At 39.5% G+C, this 23,567-nt stretch overlaps 1 protein-coding gene across 4 annotated transcripts; it reads right to left on the minus strand.

Moving 5' to 3' along the window:
* Positions 1-1,967: 1,967 nt before the first annotated feature.
* On the minus strand, positions 1,968-21,588 carry zc3h4 (zinc finger CCCH-type containing 4). Of its 4 annotated transcripts, none has more exons than XM_062418674.1 (15): positions 21,303-21,588; positions 20,030-20,305; positions 16,828-17,131; positions 16,612-16,719; positions 16,181-16,382; positions 14,890-15,095; positions 12,977-13,094; positions 12,735-12,874; positions 12,293-12,409; positions 11,326-11,437; positions 10,859-10,968; positions 10,164-10,630; positions 9,205-9,506; positions 8,549-8,797; positions 1,968-6,992 (listed from the first exon to the last, which is right to left on the minus strand). In XM_062418674.1, the coding sequence occupies exons 1-15, from the start codon at positions 21,380-21,382 to the stop codon at positions 5,320-5,322; spliced, it is 4,464 nt and encodes a 1,487-aa protein (XP_062274658.1). In that variant the 5' UTR covers positions 21,383-21,588; the 3' UTR covers positions 1,968-5,319. The 4 variants fall into 4 exon arrangements, with proteins under 4 accessions (XP_062274658.1, XP_062274657.1, XP_062274660.1 ...); XM_062418673.1 differs by having other exon boundaries at positions 12,723-12,874; XM_062418676.1 differs by lacking the exon at positions 20,030-20,305.
* Between the last annotated feature and the right edge of the window lie 1,979 nt (positions 21,589-23,567).

The following is a 23,567-nucleotide window of genomic DNA, read 5'->3' on the forward strand; positions in this document are numbered from 1 at the left end:
TTCTTATGTGTGTTTCATTTTGATGTCATCTGTTTGTTTAATTGTATTTTTGCTTTTATGTTTTTATGTTTTTTTTATGTTTTAATCTGGTTTTTACTGTATTTTTTTTATTGCTTCTGTTTTTATTGTATGTTGTTTGTATGTCATTTAATGTTTGCAAGTTTTCATGCTCTTTTCAAATTGTATTCTTATAAATGTTATTTCTGTGAACGGTGCTATGCAAAACAACAATTACTCATTAAGTCAATGGTGAACTAATAAAAGGAGACAAAGTGAGAACAGGAAGACCGATTATCCCAGGTGCTGGATTATTTACACAATATTATCATGTTGTGTATTATTAATAACATGATATCAATATTTAATTTTTTAAATATCATGACATTCCCTAGTCTGTACCGTCTCCATATTTCAACTGCATCAAGCATCGTTGGATCTTTAAGGTGGAAAAATGTCAAACTGTGCAGTTTTCCCAATTTGCATCAATTTTTCTCGTGTGCATCCGATATCTTGAAGAATACATTATTAATTACAGCTGTTTTTTCTCTTTTATTATCAAAAATAACAAGTTTCAAAGTTAAAAACAACAGTAAGTCTCTATTTTTATACACATATATAACAGCTGTTCAGGGGGATGAAGGAGGTACAACATGAGTATGATATATGAGTAGATATGAGTACCCACTAAACTGGCAGCTCAGTGTTTGTGTAAGATAGGAAACCTTTGAGGTGCTGGATGAATAGTTTGTCTTCCTGGAGCCAGCGCTGCAGGATGGGAGGGGAACAGGAAGTGAATCACTGAAGGATCGCCAGCTAACCAGGAAACAGGCTGTGTGCTGCTGGGGTGCCGATCCAAATCCACAGAGGCCCGAGATGAGACCTGCAACGCTTAAACTGCTCCAAGCCTGAAAAGTTCCCTAAAGATAACGGGGAATAATATTAGAGTTGCTGACAGCCACTCGCTTTCTTTGAAAAAATAAGAGAGATAGATGATTCTGGGTCAAAGGGTATTTATAAATAATTCAGTTTTTCTCGAGAAGCAGATGGGCGGGACATCAGAACAACAGAAGAGGAGGAAAACTTAGTCACAGGAAAGAAAGGTCAGCTAAGTGACCACAGCTTAAACCTGCCTCAGCAGCCCTGATGATCTAACCCCCCCCCCCCCCCCCCCGTCTGGTGCTGTAAGATGACAAAAATAAGCTTTTCTTACAATGTGCATTCATAAAACACTACACACATTAACACTAGTCCCATTCAAACTGTAGATGATGAGGGAGCAAAATCAAACAATGGGTTTTTAAAATATATTTTAGTCCGCCATGATGACAGCTTTAATATCTTTAAATCTATATAAAATAATCTATTTAAAATGTAATAAGTATTGTAACTATTTCAATTACTTCATTCACGTTATGTAACTTATTACATTTGATTACTTTTCTTATTTTCCAACCAATGTTTTCAGCTCTTACGGTAAGTGTACCCATTAAGCACCAAAATCTAAGTTCAGGTGTTTTTCATGGATACTGACATGATTTATAAGGGAGATCATTTCTAAATAAAGATATTTTATTTAAAAAGTCAAAAGTCTGGCTGAATTGGTACTGTGGCACCATTTAAACCCATGTGTGCCCACTTCATGATTTATTACAAAAATATATAAAATATTGATTTTGAAAGAATTAAAAACAGAAATATATGTTATATATCAGTAACATGTTAAATATTAAAAAATGAGGAAAAAACCCTCCTGAGCAAAACTTTAAAGGTCTGACTTCAGATGTAACGTCCTTTGTAATCATCAACATTTTCATCAGTAACTGTAACAGTTGCATTTATTTTGTAATTAAATTGCATAACGTTGTTATATGTAACTAGTTACTCTCCAACATTGTTTAAATCTGTCATCCATCCCACAATATTGGACAAATGAGGTCATAAAAAACACACAGAAAGCAGAGTTTTAACTGGTTGATGATGTATCAACTTTATTTAAATACTGTCACAACCTCACCTACAGTGTACAGTTAGAAAACTCCTCATCCTCCGAAGACAAGATACTGGTCTAATTTACAGAGCAAAGAAAAAAGAAATCAATAAAACAAATTTAACAAATTTACAAACCAACAAAGCCAAAAAGAAAAGAAGATAATAAATCAACAATAACTTTCACGCTTGCTATAGCTGACACTCCTCCTCCTGACAGGGCTTTTTTTCTCCCTCTCTTTTCATTTCCTATCAGAAGAGAGCCAATATTGAATTTGTTAGTATGAATCTTTATACACACACAAAAAGAAAAAACTAATAAAAAAATATGTCTTTCCCCCCCTCTCTCTTTCTCTTCACACGGTTTACAGGCTGCTTACACCCCCACTGAGGTGAGCAGTAATCACATATATCCTGACATCTAAAATGATTCAGTTCAAACAAAAAAAGTAAAGTGAGATAGTATATTTACCCAAGTATAAAAAAATAAATTAAAATGATCAACATTTTTTTGTTTTTGTTTGTTTTTTGTTTTTTTTACAAAAAAGACGGTCAATAACAATCCTGACTGTTGTTATACAATCTTTAACCTTCTGTACGCTCCACTACAGTGACACCACATTTTCATATTCCCCCGATTCAAACGCTGCACTCGCTTCTGACTTTTGCTGATTATGGTTTAAGGAAAAAAAAAAAAAAAAAAGGGTAGAAACTAAGAAGGGTGGCTCTGGAGAAGAAGGGAGATTTAAACATTAACTGTGACTATTTTAACCATGAAGTGTGTAGTTGTTCTACTGTAAGCTGAGAGAGAGAAAACCGTGTTCAGACTGTCTTAAAGGACCAGTGAGTAGGAGTTAGTGACATCTAGTGGTGAGGTTGTAGATTGCAATCCCTCGTACTCCCTCTTTCCTCTTTCAAGCATGGCCATGAAACCCTCTATAGATATCAAGGGGTTAATTTTAAGGCAACAAAAACACACTAATTCTCATTTTAAAGTGATTAAATACTGATTAAAACAGATATATAATCAATTTCTGCTCCACTAAATGTCACTAAAATCTACACCTTTTTAAGATCTGAACATTTTGAATGACATGAGCTCAGGCTTGACATGTGTACAGATCAATAAGATTGGTGGGGGGAAAAAAAAACACTAACATTTTAGGTCCAAGTCTAGTTAAGGATTGTCACACCAGCCACTTAAATCAGCCAAATGAATCCGTTTCACCAACCCACTGAACAAGACATCTGCAGTCATGCTCTGTGCGTTTTTCTTTCCACTCAGAACGAAACAAATAATAACAATAACTTAAAAAAACAGCAAAGCTAGACAATGAATTCTGAATGAGTGTCCTATTCTGATAAAGGTGAAAGAAAAAAAAGTGTTTAAACAACCACGGTTAAATGTTTAAATACATGTTGAACCTTTTGAGTAACATCACCATTTTAGCAGAGAAAAACACAAACTTATTTTAACGTCCCCCGCACAACTCCACCGATGAAGGACGTGGTTAGCGTGTTCGCAGCAGTCAGTCTTCTACTTTAAAGCTATAGAAGCTGTAATTTATGGAGGTGGATACTCTTTATTTTTTACAGACCGATAAAATAAAAATGTCTTCCCTTCAAGCAACAGAACTGCTTAAGGGAGAAAATTAAGCAAATAAAAGGGGGGGGGGACACACAAAAACAGTGGCGTAGTGGTTAGAGAGGCATTACTGAGCGATCACAGGTCACTTCCTGTGACGGCAAAGTCGTCTGTTTTGGGTAAGAGCTAAATACATAAACAGTATATGAACAGCTTGAGGAGCTACAGACATTAAAAACATTGATACGACCCTCAAGAGGACGCAACCTAACAAACTGCAAAGAAGTACAAAAATAAATACTAAAAAATAAAAAAAATAAAGAAAAGAAATCAAGCAGAATATAGATTTAAGTGTAGGTATTTGAACAGTTTACATGGAGGTTTATAGAGGACAGTGAACGCCACGGCAGTGGTATATAGAGGGCAATTTGTTTCTGATGGACAACAGTGCAAAATTAGTTGCCTCAGTGCTGTTAATTTAAACACAAAAACATCACAAATACAGAGCATCTCGCCCAAAAAGGTCACAGTGACATTTATTTTTTTGACTTTCCTTCACAATGTTTTGTGCTACGTCGCAATACTTTACTTCTTCCATTCTTTCTTAGCCATACATCCATTTCTGCTCAGCTGCTCCCATTAAAACATCAAACGCCCCCTCCAGTAGGGATCAGCAGCTAATTGACTTGTACTTTGAACTGAGCATTAAGTACGCTGATGTTGTACTACTGCTCAATAAAAAGTTATGTAATTAAGTGAAAGTAAAGTTAAATTGTTAAATCACGAGGTCTCTCCAGAACAAAGCGTTACAGTAATCTGGAGGATGATGTTGGTTTAATTCGTGACCAGTTAAATATAAGGCTACTGTACGGACACGGATGGATGTATTTTAAATGTAGACGGTATGCAGTCTACGAGGAGGATTATGAAAGAGCCGAAGGGGTTTCACCGAGGATGTGAAGGAGACGTCTCCACAGTTGATTGATACGAGACAGTACGCCTGATGAAATTTGGTCCCTTTTGAGAAAGAATTCAGCCTTTAATAAAAAAGGAAAAGTATCGCAAGGAAACCCAAAAATTATAGCGAGGGAATGCAATAAAAAAAAAAAAATCCCACTGTGACTTTTTGGTGGCTCTGTACACACACACACACACAGTCACACAAAAAAAAAAAAGATAAAAATGTATCCCATCTTTTCAGCTGGCGCCAAAGACAATAGCAAAGTTTAAACTGCACAAACAGTTTAAAAAAGAGGAGAAAAAAAAAGAGCTGAGGAAAAATGTAATTAAATTAAGGGGATAATAACACAAGCTTAAAAAAATGCTCATTCCATATAAATGTATTTTTGCTGCTTTTCTTGAATAACTGTTTTCATTTATAAGCATTGAGATGAAGAAGAGAAGAATACATTTATTTATACATCAATATGTTTGTTTTAAAATAGAGATTTCACTTTGAACCCCGTCCCATAACCAACAAGAAGTCTTTTTGTTTATAGAATCTGGATCTGAAACACTGTGGTAGAGAGTGAGTGTATGTGTGTGTGTGTGTATGTGTGTGTGTGAGAAATATGTTAGGAGTCGGTCAGTTTGATCACAAATGTTTTTATCTTCTTATAACCAGTCTTGCAGGATCTGCTCAGATTCCAAAAAAACGTGTTAAAACAAGCCAATGGCCGACCACATGGATGGGTCTTTTTAGGGGTTCGTGGGTCTGGGGGTGGAGGCTGGAGGGTGTGGGGTGGTGGTCACTGGCAGAAAGGCGACGCCGTGGGGTCAAAGCCTTTGAAAACTTCCTTCAGTGAGGCGTTGTCCTGCTCCGTGGCCGCCTGCTCAGACTGCGCCGGACTGTTTCCTCCAAATGGGCTACCGGTGCCGCCGGGCTTGGTCGCCTGCTTCACCACCCCAAATAAAGTGGACACGGGTAGGTTGTGGACTCCTGCGGGACCCTGGTCTGTCGTGGCACCCTGACCTCCGGTGGCGGATGCCCCAGCTGCGGCGGGCCCTCCCTGTGCCGTGGAGTTAGGCGAGGGTGCGGGTTTGGGTCGGGGTCTGTTATAGCTGTTGTATCTATCGGTTCCTTGCTCTCCGGTTTTCTCCGGTTCCGGTTGGTCCAATGCGGACTTCCGAACAAACAGGGGCTCCTTAGATTTGGGTTTACCCGCCGTGGGGTCGCTGGGTTTGGACTCTGTGCTGGATGAGTTTGGGGAGCCGCTGCTGGGACCAGGACTGCCTGGTTTGTTAGTCCGAGGGTCATACAAACTGATGCTGCTCAACACGCTGGCTCCCCCTGGTGCCCCGGCCCCGACACCGCGCCCTGCCCCGCCTGAGGAGAGGAGCCTGGGGTCGTAGGGTGCGATGGTGGGCGGGGAGGAGCCGGATGTTGTTGCCGGGGACGCAGAGGAGGCGGGAGGAGGCGTTGGATCTGACGGCTGCTTCAATGACGATTTTTGTTGCTGGAGACGGGGATCTGTGGGACCTTTACGGGCCATACGGGGGTCAACCGGCTTTTCTGGAGGTGGGGGAGGTACGGGGGGAGGTGGACCCAGCAGAGACATAGGGGGAGCAGGGGTGGGTATAAGAGGAGGGGAGGGGGTTTGGGACGGGCTGGAGTTGACAGTCTTCAGGATTCGAGAGAGCAGCTCAAAGTCTGGGAGGGAGGAGGTGGAGGAGGAGGGGGGAGGGGTGTCAAAGGAGGGCGGGGGTTGTACAGGAGGAGGCTGCGAATGAGGGAGGGTCGGGTGGAGCTGCTGCTGGGTGCGGGACAAACGCGGGTCTAGGGAGGAGACGGGAGGAATGCCTGGAGGGAGCGGAAGGAGGTCCTGCTTGGGGAGAGGGAGCGGGAGGAGGTCTTCAGGTGACCAGGTAATGGTTTTGCAGAAGGCGGGCATGTGCAGCATGATATCTTTTTTAATGTGGCTGAACTTCTGCAGCTGTGAGCGAGGGTCTCTAAGAGCCATACCCATGAGGGGGTCCAGGGGGATCGGCACCGGCTTGTCCCGTAAAACCCGCTCCGTCTCCTCCTCGTCCACCGTCGGGGTCGTGAGCGGCGGCGGTTTGTAAATCAGGGGCGGCTCTTGTTTAGGAGCGGGAGGCGAATGCGAGGCAGCTCCAGCTGAGGTAGCAGCAGCTAGCCGGGCTAACCGGGGGTCTGCAGGAGGCCCCGAGGAAGACGGAGCCGGCATGGAATCAGAACTTTGAACCGACTCTCCTGCGCGGGCCAGACGAGGGTCCCGAGCCAAGCGGGGATCCGCTGGACGAGGAGGAGGGTTGGCAGGAGAGGCCTTCTGGAGGCGAGGGTCGCTCGGGGGGCCGTCGGGCTTTTGAGGAACTTGGGTCTGCTGACGGAGCGTCTTCAAGATGGACGTCACGCTACCGCCGCCGTCCTCATCCTCACTGGAGTACCAGTTCCCTGAGTCACCTACGAAAGAGGGACACAAGGTTTGGTGTTAGCTCCTGATTACAAAGGGGGTTACATCTGAAGTCAGAAGTTTTGTAAATAAATCATGATGTGGGTTTATTTGGAGCACACATGGGCTTAAATGGTGTCACAGTACCAATTAAGCCCATGCCAGACTTTTGACTTTTTTCCATCAAATATCTTTACTTTATATTCCAAAATCTACATGAACTAATGAATACATTTTCAAATGAAAGATACATCTACATGATATGTATATGACTTTTGACTTTTTAAATAAAATATCTTTATTTTAGAAATGATCTCCCTTATAAATCGTGTCAGTATCCATGAAAAACACCTGAACTTAGATTTTGGTGCTTAATGGGTACACTTACCCTAACAGCTGAAAACATTTGTTAGAAAAATTAGAAAAGTAATCAAATGAAATAAGTTACATTACTTTGATGAAGTAATTGAAATAGTTACATTCCTATTTACATTTTAAATAGGGTAACTAGTAATCTGTAACCTTCCCAGACCTGGTCTTGGGATCATAGTTAAAAAAGCAGAACTGTGGATTGAATATATTTCTATGTTTTTTTTTATTTTCTTGTAACAGAGGTAAAAACTTTCTCCCTTTCATGTTGGTTCCCACTAGTGAATCAACACTTTGGCTTCTGGGAGTTAAACAACAACTACATCTTTACATTAAATTAGATCAAAGTCTCATTGAAGATAAATTCACTCCTGTTGAACAACATTAATATTCCGAACGTTGTATTTAGGCTACATAATTTATAGTCAAGTAACATATTCAACAGTATAAACAGAAAACATGGGCAGATCTACCATACGGGCCCTTGAGCCGAAAGGGGCCCTCAATGATGAAAGAAACAACAAAAACTGTGTTTTTTTTGCGCTCAACAGAAATACGACTCAAGGTTTGACCCATTTTCTTGATGTTGATATTTATAGTCTATTAACATATTAAGGACATACAACTGGCTCATTTATACACATAGAAACAATTCTTAAGTTATTTTCTGTAGCTTAAACGTTCAGGCTGAGGTCAGTTTCTAGTCTATATTCACATATTCTCACCTCAGTGGTCGTATTTACTGTTTCAGTTTTGTGATTGTTTGAGTTAGATTGTGTGTAATTACACTGCATATTTAGTAGATAACAGGCATAAAATATGAAAACAACGATAAAAAACTGATACTTAATGTAGAATATCAAATGAATTGTCACTTTAATCACAGTGATGTTGGGCTATACAAATAAAACTGACTTAATGGAAGTTTTATGTTATCTGTCTGACAGGAGGTCAAAATCTGAAGAAATACTGCATGAAATTTAAACTCTTTAACTATGAACCCTTATTGGCTTCATGCAATAAATCCACTATAATTTAGGGAAGGAAGAAATATATATAAAAGGGGGATTTTTTAAGAGAAGTGACACAAACATGCAGGACAATACCATATAATAAATAATATATTTTATACAAAACACTATTACAAAAGAATGAGCAATACTTTCTGCACAAACACATGCACGTTTTTCCTTTCTACCTTCAGTGTCTCTCGTCTTCTCCGCTCCTCCCTCCGCCATCCTGCGAGCTCTCTCCTCCTCCTCCTGCTGCTTCTGCTGGATCCTCATGAACAGGACGCGCTGCGCTGGCGGCAGGAAGTCAGGCACAGAGATCCCTCCCTGATTGGCCGACGCTCCGTTAGCAGAGCCTTCTTGGCCACCCGACTGATTCCCAAAGTTCCCTGCGCCTCCTCTCTCGTCCATGCCGGAAAAACCCTGGTAGTTGTCACCTGAGAGGGAGCAGCGATGTCATCAGTACAAAAAACCCTCAACCTTGAAAGCGCCACACTTACTCTTTCAGTTTTTAACCCTGAAAAGCCTGAACCATCAAATAATTGCCAGAAAATTCTTTGAAACTGAAAGTGTTTATTGGACATTCTGACAAGTAATTTAAAAGTTAATTGAATAACAAATGACCTTCTATACATGTTGTATCTCATTTGATACACACATTTTCAACAGGAATTAATATATTAAAATAAACTACAAAATATTTAGTAATTCCACACTGCATTGGTTTATCTGTGAACTACACCTATCTAAAAATGATCACACTGATGATGTAGAGCTCTCTAAAACTCATGTATCAAATATGATTCACTGGGTGTTACAGAGTTAATTATTCAGCTTGACTCACCTTCTTGCACCACTCCTTCCATCTCCATACCCTCCTGCTGATTGAAGAAGTTATTGAAGAAGTTTCCTCCACCCTGAGGAGGACCTGGAGGCATGGGAGGGCCGTCACCGGGCCCAAATCCTCCCATCATGGGCGGTCCGCCATGGCCCATGTTGGGCGGCCCCTGATTCATGGGGCCCATGTTCTGCATGTCGGGGGGCATCATGCCTGGTGGGGCGGGGAAGCGAGGAGGAGGGGCGCCAGGGGCACCTTGGGGTCCAGGAGGTGCGGTCTGACCCTGGTTACCTGCGGGTGTCTGGCTCCTGATAGAGGAGGGAGAGAAGGGGTTAAGATTCACAGAGTGGATCTCAGAAAGTTAACTTTAATTTAATTATTCACAGTTATAGATGAAAACCTGTATGTATACTTCTATAATCATGGTTGTTGATTTGTGTCTGGGATAAATTTAATTTGGCCTAAACTATATCAATCTAGTCGGTATAAATTAAAACTTATACTTTCACATTACATTAAATCACATGACATAAACTGCAACTTCAGGGTGCTTTAGAGGTTTATGACTACATGTGTTTACACTTAAAAAAAATAAGATTCAGCAGTGCTATGAGTTTAAACTTTCATTTTCATCTACCTTTTGAGAGACATTTTAACTGCTGTTAATCCAAACTGAGTACAGTTGCCGTCATCCATGAAGGAGCAAACTATAAACTGCTCAGTCACCCTTTAAGACTACTATTGGGAATATAAGTGTTTGTTTTTCCTCTGTGTAAAGCACCTTGGATCAACTGTGTTGTGTTTAAAGTGTTATATAAATAAAGTTATGGTGTATTAATTTACTGATATACAAATGAGGATTTATGTGACTGCTGCACCCTTTGTCACTCTGGAGAAGAATATTAACCACATTTTAATAATTGTGAAAAAAACTCACTGTCTTCAGGTGTTCATGCTCGACTCACCTTACGGCCAGCTTCTGAGCCAGCTGCCCTGTCGGCTGAACTTTAATCTCAAACAAGGAGGGGATCTTTTTCCCCCCGCCTCCTCCGCCTCCACAACCAGGAGGTGGTGGGCCCATGTGAGGAGGAGGGCAAGAAGGGTTTGGGGGTCCCCCTTGGTAGGGACTTCCATCAGGGCTGAGGACAGGGGGACCCACACAAGGGTTAGGCCCAGGAATAGGCCCCGGTCCTGGGGGGACTTTGTTAGACATGGGCCCCTGGTTGGGTCCAGGAGGACCCCCAAAGTCACCTGGCGGAGGACATCCAAAATCTCCAGCCCCTGCGTTGTTGTCGACAGGAACAGGCCGAGGAGGAGTCGGGAGGAGGCCTACGCCAGGAGGGGGTTTGGGGAGGGGGTTGATGCCCTGCTTCTTCAGCTCCTCCACCTCCTTCTCGTCTTCAGCGCCGGCCTCAGCGTCCTCCGCCAGCATCTAGAAACACAGCATCTACTGATTAGTGTGTCGGAAATGTTTTCTCATGTTATCTGTAACTAAAAAAACACTACAAGATTTCTGCTGATTTGAGTGTACCTGTAAACTGCATAAAAGCTTAATTTCACTGTATTAAAAGATCTTTAAACACTTGAAACCATTAAGATGTACAGATATGAATTCATATAAAATAACTGAGGAATGGGGTTCAGGATGTGTGTGTGCTACCTTGTTTAGCAGCTCCTGAGTGTCGTCATTGAGGGTTTCATGGGAGAACATGCACTCATCACCGTTGACACAGTTTCCGGTGGTGTGAAACAGCTTACAGGGAAATTCACGTACAATAGGAGTCAAGGTGAAACACTTGGAGAAAAAAAATGGACATTAAACTGAAATGTATCAGTTTCTGAAAGTACAAAATGAAAAATGGTGCTACATTTACATAATGCAGCTTCATCCTGTAAAAAAAATTATCAAATTGTAGCATGAATGACTCAATTTTCTATTATAACACTATTTATATTTCTGTTTATCACCCAAAATAAAATATGATGAAAAACAAGCAGCTTTACTGTTAACCTCTTCAGAGATTTGCATTTTACTGAATGAACATATACTTTTCAAATAAACCCATAATCCCCACCAATCCTTATAAAGTGTCCCTCTCTCTGTGTGCGGACAGTAGTGAAGGATATCATGCATGTAAGGACAGTGGTCGGCTCGGGCGCAGAATCCAGTGATGTAGAACTTGCACAGCTCTTTCTTCTTCGGCAGCTCGATGTCGTGGCTGAAGTTGCAGTGGTCCCCCTGATGGTGGAAAATGGAATAAATAGAAATCAGTTAGTTCATTTATTTATTCGAACGTGTTAAAATAACCAAATGAAATAAACAGGCTGTGAATTATAACCAAATAGAAATGACAGCAAAACTTTTTTTAGACAGACAACAAAACAATAACCATCCAATGTTCGAACGAGTGTTGGATTAAGTCAATATCTTTTCTAGTCCTACCCCCTTTTTCCCTTTAAAAAAAACCCCAAAACTCTTTACAGTCACTTTTAAGCCAAAAATCTGAGTTTTAGGGCTCATGGCTGAAAAGTCTGATATGAGATTTAATATTTTGGTGGATTCTAGGTGGATCTAAACTTGTTCATAATCTTTGCAGTTTGCTACAGTTTACTGGTAGCGAATTTCCGAATTTTTAATGTGTTATGTGTTATTATGAAGGTGGAACTGTGGCTCTTACTTGATGTTTGTTGAGCTCAGAGATGAGAGTTTTACCTAATTAACTGTGAAACAGCAGCGATATATATTCATTACCTACATGTATGTTACTATTTAACAGCTTGTTGCATTAATAACTCTCTCTCTCTTCCTCTCTGCTGCACAGGCACACACAGAATGAAATGCGAGGGTTCCTTTTGTCACTTTGTGGGCTTGTTGAGTGCATTTGTGTATTAATACTTGGGTTTTCTGCATTTGTTTGCATCTAATTGAAGCACCTCAACTGTCCTGAGATTCCAATTTTTAGCCATTATTTGATGTAAAAATGCTTTGCATAGTACATTATATGGATTCCTACTTGAAAATATGGAAAAATGTTCTAAATCTAGTTTCTTGGAACTTTTTAAGCAAATACATTGAACACGTGTGCCGTCTTACCCAGGTACATCTGCCCTCAATGTAGTACTTGCAGATGGCCTTTCCTTTCTTGTCCTGGTGCTTTTCATTCTGATTTCTCCTCCCTGGTCCTGGTCCAATATCGCCTCCACCTCCATCCTAAAATACACACACACACACACACACACACACACACACACACACACACACACACACACACACACACACACACACACACACACACACACACACACACACACACACACACACAGAAGGAGAGAGAGAAAAGTGTTGAGCAATAAGTAAAAGAGAGAGAAAATTCATGTTGTTTTCTTTCTCATGTATAATGAATATAAAGGAATATGTCATTGAGGCACTGAGTCACGAGACTGCAGCTTTTTCTTCTAACCTAGTTTTGGATTGTTTAATGTGTTTTAGTTACAGTGTGAAGATGCTCTGATAACACACTTACAAACGACCTTACCCCGTTGTCCATGTCTCCGTTGTTGTCGTCGTCGTTCCCCATGTCACCACCTCTCCCTCTTCCTCTGTTTCGACCTTTTCCTCCTCTGAGCATACCACGTCCTCCTTTACCTCTGCCTCGCCCGCGGCAACCTTTACCACCTGGTGCAGAGAATAAAAGACATATTTAGATTGAGCCTACGTTTGCTCTAAAACACACACACACACACAAAAACTGGTTAAATACCTTAAGTCCACACTCACCTCTACCTCTGTCTTTGGACTTCTTGTACTGATTGAGCTCCTTTGAATAGTCATCGTAGTCATCATCCCCCATGTTGTCATAATCATCGTCACCACCACCACCACCGCCACCACCATACTGTAAAGACAGATTAGTTCTTATTATTCATGACAACTTACTTATTTCATGAGATATAACTTCTGTGTGAGCTTGGTTTATTTGCCTGAATTCTATATTATGTGTAAATAGTTATATCTGTTAAAGTTACTACAAAGAGTTTTTAACTGGTTATAAAACAGTCTCAATTTAGTACTGATGCCTCTTTATGACATAAGCAAGCAACACCATCAGTGAGAAGCTTGTCTATTTCTGTATAGTTGCTCTAAACGTCTGAGCCACTGGGTCAGTTTTCCTACAAAAACGATTTACAGCACATACACTGGAAGAGCCTGTGTTTACAATTGCTCTTCCAAAACAAATAAACGCACTATCGAGATCTTTAAAATCTGAGACGGTGGTGCTCCAGATAAAATGCATCTTCACTCTAGGAGACACTATAGATTTTGTCCACAAGGGCCTCGGAAAATTAGCATAAAATTAAAGTTTATTGTGGTAACTTTAAGCAGAGCTAAGGCTGGAGATATACTTGCCTTTATATACATATACCGTTGCGTCATATATTCTGCATCTATTTAAAGAAATTGGTTGTGCACATCCTTTTGGAATTTTGGACCACAAATCTGTTTACAAAGCATCAATAGCCGATCTGACTGATCAATAAATGGGTGATTAAACCTTGATTAATGGTTCAGAGAGTAGAGAGAGTGTATTTTTTAGGTTTTACTCCACTCATTTCTGGAGAAAAAACACCTTCTATCACCCAATGTCCTATTTTACCTAAGACATGAAAATATAACATAGAAATAATGAATTAAATGTTATTTTATTGAAAGTGAAAATGACAAGAACTTTATGGAACTGTGGGGTTTATTGTATAACCATTAGAGCCATCAGTCTTCACTGCTACATCATAAAAAGAAATCCTCATAACTACTATCTTATTAAAACTATTAACTATTCATTTAACAAAAAGACATGTCAATAGATATGGGTCAAATTTGACCCAGAACAGCCTCAATAGAGTAAAATTATTTTTTCCCCTAAAGTTTCCTTTAGAAAAGTCATCAAATTTCAGAGTAAAATACATTTGGGGTGTTTTTACAGCCGTCAAATGTCAAAACCGGTCAAATTTGACCAGAAGTGTATGCATGGGTTAATAAGTAGTAATCTTCTAGAATGCTATGTTTTTTCATTCCATCACGTTTCTTCTTTTGCATTTTTTTTTTTTTTACATCATGCAAATATGTAAAAATTCAACTGTTTATGCAAACGCGTGGTTAAAAAGTAAGAATATCTCCAGCCTGAAGGTTCAGAGACATTGTGACCAGAACGTAGCTGAGTGGTGTAGAAACATAGTAAAGACTGTTTAATCCCATCTTTTTTTTTTAAAGTAATAATTTGTTTGTTTTGTTTTGGGAAACGAGAACACAGCTGGCCCGAGGTGATGAAGAAAAACCATCTGACAAGTTTATTCAGAGTGTTATTCCATTAATAGTAAAATAATCACTCTTCCTATCGGGACAATCCACAAGATTCATTTATCAGCTCTGAACAGAAAAAAAGAGGGCTTATTCACAGTCAATACAGATGCTACATGTTTGTCTAACCCAGAAAATCCTGCTTTCTCACATGAAAATGAAGGAAGTGACTACTCTAGAGGGGTATTTGTTTACTGTGGTGTTCCATGTGAAATATATTTTATCAAACTGTGCAAATACACAAAATACATCTTGGGCCAAATTGGAAACTTTTCTGCTGGATTTTGACCAACCCAAACGTCTGATTTAGTGCTCTAAAAAAACAAACAACTCACCTCCATCTCATCTCCGTAACCATCTCCATCGTCGTTATCTCCGCCCATCTTCCCTCCTCCACCACCACCACCACCACCACCACCACCACCGCCACCACCGCCTCCGCCTCCGCCTCGGCCTCCTCTTCCTCTGAGACCTCCTCTTCCCCTCCTCCCTCCCCTCATTCCTCCACGGCCTCTCAGGCCCTTCATGCGACCTTTGCCACCTGCAGAAAGAGACAAAGGAAACATTACACAAGAGTGAGCGACAGAAGCCAGAGAGAAAGAGAGAGTCAGTAACTTATCTGTGGAATTTGGATTGATAAGAAACATTTGGCAAATAAGCTCCTTTGTCTCTCTTAAGCGATGCAAATGAATCTTTGTAGCAAGATAAAGAAAAAGAGCAAGGGAGCATGCAGTGTATCTACTGTAAAATTTTAGTCATACAGTAGCATATATATATTTTTTATATCTGGTTTTACTTCATCACATTTGCATTATTTTATTTTATTTTTCTTAGCTCTGTTTTCCTTTTAATACTCCACCTCACACTTCTGGTTTTACTCACTTTATTTTCATATTTATTTATTTATTATATTTCTATTAATCTATTATTATCTCTTATTTTACTGCAGATTCATGAGCATTATGGTGGCATTTTTTCACTTCCTGTTTTTATTTAGTCATTATTTTTTTGTTTTTTACTATACAAAGCACTTTGTGTTACATTATTATGTATGGAAAGTGCTATTCAAATAAAGTCTGATTGATTGATATTATCTGAAAAGCTGATTTACTTCCCTACAGGTCAATGAACACTTTTAGGGAAAACTTACTGTTCATATTCTGACCCTCATAATTAGTCTCTATACCAAACTCACAGATAAATGGGTGTTTAATCCTTGATGAAGCTTTAAAAGAGCAGAGTTTCTACAAAAATGTTTTAAAGTTTAAAAGTACTCCTACTTTACTATTTTTGTATATTCTGGGTCAAATTAGGAGAGCACATCATTTAAGGCTAAAAAAGTGTTTTTAATGCTCTGAGATGTAAGAATGGGTCAAATATGACCCTGAACAGTAAATGTAAAGGTTCAAAATATGAAGCACTTACAAAGTAAAATATAATGTCTAAACAAGTAATCTCACATTTTTGTAGTTGCGGAGAAGATAGAGACCTTAAATGTGACTGTTTATGAACTAAATCTGCTTTGTTTAACCTGCATCTAATCTAAACTGGGCACACAGAATATGTGACACAACAAGTCTATTTCAGTAGATTGAACCCAACTAAACTGAACCTAAATTGACCCACCTCTACCGCGGCCGCCTCCTCCCTCCTTGGCCTTGCGGTACTGGTTGAGCTCCTTGGTGAAGTCGTCGTAGTCTTCATCCACTATTTCCTCCTCTTCCTCTCCCTCGTAGTTGTCTTCCTCGTATTCGTCGTAGCCTCCGTAGCTCTGCTTGTCCATCTTCATGTAGTTGCCTTTCTTCGAGCCACTGTAGCCCCCGTGAGACTAGAGATGGGTGAACGTATAACATACAAATTAATGTGTTTTCTTTCAATTATTACTCATTTGATTTTCCATCTTATATTACATTAATGTTTCTCTTTCTTTTTTAACATTGCTTCATGCTCCTTTTAGGCCCTTTTAATGTGAGCAGCATTTCTTGTATGAAATGTGCTATATAAATAAAGCTATCATTATCATTACTATTAATATTATGAATAATATTTTCTCTTACAGGAGGGGGGTACTGGGGGCTGTACTCTCTATACTTCCTCTTCTCACTGGGAGAGTAGTCTGATTCATCGCTGAAGTCCGAGTGGTCGTCATCAGAGGACGCATGACGCTGAGAGAAGAAAAGGAGATAAAATGAGATGGATATGTATATTTAGATGAAAACGGAAGGGTGTGGTTAATAACGTTTTTTGTTTTTTTTAGTTGACGACGTTCTTACTTTGTGTTTGGATTTGCGTTTCTTCTTGGATCGCCTCTTCTCTCTTTCTCGCTCCCGCTCTTTCTTCCGTTTCCTCTTGCGGCGGTGGGATCTCTCCTCATCTGATTCGGTGCTGCCGTGACGCTCTTTACTCCGCCGAGGCCTCTCCCCGGCCCCGGCCCCGTCCCCTACCGCTTCGCCTCCTCCGCCGCCCGCTTCGTCGCCGCCATCTACGACGACTCCTGCTGCGGGCGCACCCCCTTCCCCCTCCACATCTCCCCCGTCGTCTTCCAGCTCACCCTCCTCCAGCTCTCCATCTTCTGGCCTGTACATGAACAGAAAACACAAGTTAAATATCTCGTCTTCTAATGGCCTGCCAGTCACCCCCGAAACTTTGGGACATACATGATAAAAATGCAAATTAAATAATAAATTGAGTTTGAATTGAGTAAATTTCTAGAGCATTTTTGGCATATTCACAAAAAATAAAGTGATACGCAATAAAAAATGAACATTTAATTGATTTCAGTAGTTTGTGTGAAAAACAAGTACAGAGGTTTGGTTAACTTTACCAAATTCTAACATTATAATAAACCAATATATAGAGTCTTAACATTAAACCAAAAGTTTATATTTCAAGGATTAATAATTAACCACGCATCACTGCTAATGTTGTATAATTGCTTTTTTGTGCATCATTTCAAGTCATTTTTGTGAGGAAAACAAACATATTTGTATTGAATAGTAAAATATGTAAATATTTTAACAGTCAACGTGACAAAATTGCTTCTAACTGTGAAATTAAAGAAAGAAAATCAATCTAAGCAAAAAGGTCATGTGTGATTAATAAAATGTGTCCTCTTAGGCCCTCTGAAATCTTTTAATTTGATCATTGTGACACTTAATAGCTGCTTTCTTATTATTTTTTTAAGGCTAGCACAAGGATTTTAAATTTTATATTCTAAGAGGAAACCTCACACGCTGTTGGAAGAACGACAGTGAACTGTGCGCTTTAGTCTGTGGGCAGACATGCAAAATAAATAAATGAAAGATTTGTGTGTGTCTGTGACTCGGACAGCTGTATTTACACAGCGCCACAGCTTCTCACTGATGTTCGTGTTCCTGTTAAAGCCACGGGTCAGAAAGTCTTACACTGATAAAACTACTTCACATATACATCCCCTCAAAAAAAGTATATAAGAACAAGAAGCTTAAAAGCAAGCTGCCACCTACTACTAAATAAAGTGAATAGAGTGAACACACAGGCTGTTTAAAACTAAGAAGGCACAATAGTTTGAGGGGGGGGTGGATTGACGCTTTTCACTGGAAAGCACATGATATGATTTATAGCACAGACTAGGACAGGGGTCACATTTTACCAATAATGAAGTCACGAAGTAGTAAATCACTTCCTCTTTGAGTAACCAGGGCCTGCTTCTCCCCAAAAAAAATGCCCACACCCAAAGTAGTGAGGCCTGAGGACAGGGTGATGCCGACAGGATTACACTTCAATTTACTCGCTGACATGACGTGACGACTTCCTTACGATAAAACGACAAATCAAAGACGGGTTTTGTTCTTACACGCATCTAAAAAGTGAGCAGAGAGAGCAGGTGGTGGGTGCAGTCGACCTGCTTTAAAAAAAGGGGGGGGGGGGGAATCTCGCTGCACAGAACAGCCGCACCACATCCTCAGCATAACAGCTTCCTCTGGGGAGCGCCAGCATAATCAAGCTTTAACAACCTGTTCTACATCTCTCATCTGTCACGAATATGAAAATGTTAATCCGCAGAGAGGCGAGAGGGACGTTCACAAACTCCAAAATACCTACTCGTGAGCTTATTTCATCGGTGGAACCAAACCAAATCAAATTATAAGTAAGACAGCTTTGTATTTACTGGCAGAAACCACTGACACGGACTGAAAAAAAATCACCATATATGAACATTTCAAGGGAGGCCGTTTACTTAAAATAATATTTTTTCTGAAGGCACAAGGCAGATTATTAAGGCCCTGCTGGAAGAAACTTCACTAAGTTGCTTTTTTCCCCATCTCTGAAGGATATGTGAGTTTTTATTCAGCCAAAGTTATTCAGATAACTTGGTAAACCTGTTTTTTGTAGGGGGCAGATTCCAAGAAGAAAGTTTGGAGCTGCTCCATGAACAATATCCTGTTATTTGCTGTTCGTTACAGAGCAAAATCCACAGCAAACAAAACTTAAATAAATCTGTCAGTCAAATTGGACTTGTTTGATTTTGTCCTTGACTACAAGCCAGAATTCAATCCAAAACTTGCAACACACTCCATAAAAGTAATTGCACTGATACTTTTACCATATTGTCTGTTATTCTCTGCACAGTAGCTCCAAAAAAAGCTCAACAACAACAACCAGAGTACATTTTTCCTCTAAAAAATAATGTAACAATGAAAAACGTTAACATTTGGTCACCACAAACTCAATATCATCTCAAAAAAAAAAAACAAGGTCAAGTCACTACTGTTCCTCTCTAGTGGGGCATGTGAAACGAAGCTCGCCTGTTAATCAAAACCTGTCTGAGTCCAGGCTACACAGACCTGTGACTGTGAAAACTCCCCGACACAGCGCAGGCCTCTCTCTCTATCACAGCACAGGGATTTGGGGCTTGTATTATTATGGAATCAGGTTGTTGTGAATGGGGGAGTGGCTGGGGATTCACTGTGGTTAGAAATCGATGGGCGCTTGTGGTCACACACACGTCACCTGCTGCCAAAAACTTGCAAAACAAGCAAATTCCACTCATTTTTAAGAAATTAACATGTTAACAGTTCTAATATTTTAATTATACCAACACAAAGTTAGGCTCAGCAGTCTTGAGTAGAGGAAAAACCTGTTATTGATTTACTTATCTATTGATTTGATCGACACAAGTATCAGCTGACAACTAAATGAAGTAAAAATCCAGGTCTGCAGAGCATCCTGTCATCTATATCACAAACACGTCTCTATTTATAACCATTTAAACATTATATTCCAAGATTTAAGAAAAAAAAAAAAGATCTCTGATACTCTTTTACTAGCAGACAAGTTGTGAAGGTTCAACAGATCACAAGATTATTCTCCTCTATGAAGGACTGGATCACCATGCATTATGGTAACGCTACATTAGCAGCTCAGTGGATGAGTCCATAACTTCATTAATGCTATAAAGCAAAAAGGGCCATGATTAAAATGGGGGATACTTACTGTGACAGGCTCTCTTCATATTTTGCACTCAAACCCATTGAAAAAGTTTTTTTTCCCCTAACCTTTTTTAGGGACACTGGTGGTGTTTTGTTGTTGTTGTTGTGGGACTTGTAAATGGGACTACAACAAATTTGCCAACTGGGGACTGTGGAGAAAATGGGAACTTGGGGTGTTTGACTTGGAAAAACTTCTGGGATGCTTTGCAGACGTTTAACACTTTTTTTTGGAGAGGGGGGAACTTTGGTGGATGTTTGGGACGAGTCAGTGAGGGCACGACTGTGAACAAAAGTGATTTTGTTAGATAAATATTCATGACCAACAAGCAGTACAAAATCGTTAAAAAAAAAGCTAGATAAACAGTAGCAGGCTTAGATACTGCTTAGGTAATGAGTGAGCTGACATTTTAAATTTGATGGGAAGAATAAATTAATAGTGTGTTTAAGAGCCACAGCTAAGTAGAAAAACATACAGTACACATTTTTAACTGCGTACCATTAGAGCTGATTAGGCAAGTGGTTTTTATGCCAATACATTTGCACAAATTGATAAAAAATAATGCAACATCAATGGCCCATACTGCTCGTATATAATTCATTAACGTGTTCTTGGTAAGTTTAGTTTACTTGACGAGGTTGAACATGTCATTTTTTAGTAAAATTACCACTAACGGAAATCATTAACCGTTAGCTTAGCCAACTCTAGCTAGCTAACGAGCTAACGTTGCTAGGTTAGCCTGAGTTTAGGCCCACCACTGGGGAAAAGACTATCACTGGATTTTTTTTTGTCACCTGCGGCATTACAGTAATTGTGTCTTCTGTTAACACAAACACCCACGAAAATAATTGGATTAAAAAGTTAATTAGTTAGTTAGCTCACTGTTCGTATAACAAGGGCAAAGTTAATTAACCGATGCTTTCACGTATATTCGTTGTATTGGCTAGTAATGGCGGTGAAAAAGTTAAGTTGGATCAGCTGTTAACGACCTCGTCTTTTTGTCTTCAGACACGTTCGTTTGAGTCGACTGATCGTTGATTGAGATAACGTAATAAAATACGGGGGATAAAACGTCGTTATCCCAGGTGCTATTTGGCCTCCCAGTTGGCGTTGTCGTGTCAACATGGCGTTCGTTAACGTTACCTCTGTACTCGTTTTCCAGAAAAGGCGAGTTTAATCCCTCTGACAGAAAAAAGAAAAAGATATCCCGGGCTTTTGTGTAAAAAAGCACAGGACAAATAAATAATGTCATTTAAATATGATTGTAGAATTACTCGACCTTTCGTCAGTCAGGAGACTGTTGTGTTCGTGGTTGGTAGTTGGGGAGTTTGGATGGACAGTCATGCTTTCCACAGCCATTTCCTCTAGCTACATTGAGGTGCAAAAAATTACAACTCGACACTGGAATCTACTGGCTTATGCGTCACTTCACTAGGATCTACTTGTTTTTGGTTTTAGGAAGAGTTTCAGTTCATAGTAGGCAATTCTCCACTACAGTTGTAAGAGAAATATGATGAAATTGAGTCCTGACGTTCTCCGTCCTACTGTAGCGATGTGAAATGACGACTGATAGACTTAAAATGGCCGACTGTCTTCTCCAAAGAGAGATGGGGCGGGGTTTTCCGAGGGTGACGTCACGACGAATAACGTTCTTGTACGCGTCTCACGGAAATAGCCGAGTGTGGAGTTAAAAGAGTCAAGCGGGCCCACGGATTTGACTCGTAGGTGCACTGACGGATCAAAATAGTGTGTACAGATTTAATTAAATACTTGCTGCTTAATTAGGCATGGCTGTCATGTAATATACACCCGTCTAGCCTGGCATTCAGCAGATTAATATGTCATCTAGTTATCGTTTGCCAAGTAAAAAAAAATTGTTGTTGGGTGTGCTCTTTTTGCAAAGATATACTTAGGACTAAGAATTTTTTTTTTTATCAGGCTAGATTTGATTTTGGCCAAATCAACCCGTTATGAAACAACAGGTATATAGTTTGTAGTGTGTAGATTTATAAATTGTTATTTTAACATACATTTCTTTTGGAATATAGGCCACATAACATTAAAGATCTTTACACTAGCTTTTGTGCTTAGTCACCTTCTACAACACATTCCATTAGATTAGATTTAACTTAATTGAACAAGTACAAGTCCTTAACAATGAGATGGAGATGGCAACTAACCAAAGTGCATTTTAGGCATAAAGAACTGCAGATTATGACTAGAGCCTGAGCAATGCTGGATTTTTTTGTGCCAATGCCGATATCGATATAAGGTAATAAAACAATTCCGATATCAATATAAAGGCTGATAATCTAACAGAATATGTATATCAAACTTATATTTTTTGCAATGTGGTTATCAAACCCTTGTGATAAAGATATGTAATGCAGGCAGGATATTTTACAGTTTAAATATGAACACAGTGCAATGAAACTGTAAACTTCACTGGGAATTTAATAATGATACATTCCTATAAACGATAAAAACACATACAACAACAAAAAAGTACATATATATTAAAGTTGCATTAAGAAAAATGATCAAATATACATAAAATGCTGCCTATATAACATTAAAAAAATATCAGGTGCATATCAGACAACATATATGCCAATACTGATATATCTGTGATAAGCCAATATCGGCCGATAATACTGGCTGACCAATACATCAGTCTGGCTCTAATTATGACAGTAAGATTAAGAAACAATGCAGGACCTGTCTCAGTGTCTTTTTAATTTCAGGTTATATTATTTGATAGTGGTGCCAATTCACAAATTTGGCAGGTAATTTGGCAGTTGATCAGATTGTCACAAACTAATTTACAAACTTGGGGCTTTCAGGGTCCCTGATCTGACTGGTGCTCTTGGTCTCGTGCAAAACAATATCATGGGCATGTCGAAAACCAACTTTTGGGAACTCAGTAAATTGGTACTTGCCCCACAAGCTGTTTTAATTACAGTAATGGTTGTTAAGCAAGCCAGGGATAGAACTTTCCAATGATAGCAAAGCAAATCTTTTATCAAAAGATTTACAGTACAGTACAGCTGTGCGAATGTAGGCTTTAGTTGCAATAGTAAAGGTACACAAATACACTACTGCTTATTTAGCTGTCTGTGTTAGATTCTGTAGGCAAATGAAGACACTTGTATAAAAAAGTCCATACCCAGGGCAAAATTTGCCCATGATACTTGTTGATCCCCTGAGCTATTTGTTAAAGGTAGAAATGTTGAATTTAAACTATGTTACATTACAGGCCTTAATGATGAGTGTATAAACTGCAGTAGCCGTCATATTAAATAAATATAGATTTAAAAAAATAAACATTACAGATAAATACACACTTAGAGACGAAAACGAAATATATTTTATAGAACTGGGACAAACTAAATGAATAACTAAAATGAGAAAATAAAAATTAGTAAAAAAAAAAAAAAAACCTCAACAATCTTTAAAAATGAAAGAAAAACGTATCTATTGTTTCTTTTTGTAAACGTCATCAGCCTGCGTCCGTTTAGCGGGACCGTCGCGGCATTTGAAACAT

This window comes from Scomber scombrus, chromosome 5 (genome assembly GCF_963691925.1).
Source record: "Scomber scombrus chromosome 5, fScoSco1.1, whole genome shotgun sequence".
Taxonomy (NCBI): Eukaryota; Metazoa; Chordata; class Actinopteri; order Scombriformes; family Scombridae; genus Scomber; species Scomber scombrus.

Bases quoted from the DNA above. Each gene is read 5' to 3' on its own strand.
- zc3h4 (XM_062418673.1), bottom strand. From the start codon at position 21,382: ATGGCTGTGGAAAGCATGACTGTCCATCCAAACTCCCCAACTACCAAC. The intron at 10,969-11,325 runs ATATCCTTCACT...CTCCTATTGTAC, and splicing joins CCACTGTCCTTACATGCATG to GTGAATTTCCCTGTAAGCTG. The intron at 8,798-9,204 runs GTGAGTCAAGCT...GCTCCCTCTCAG, and splicing joins GGAAGGAGTGGTGCAAGAAG to GTGACAACTACCAGGGTTTT.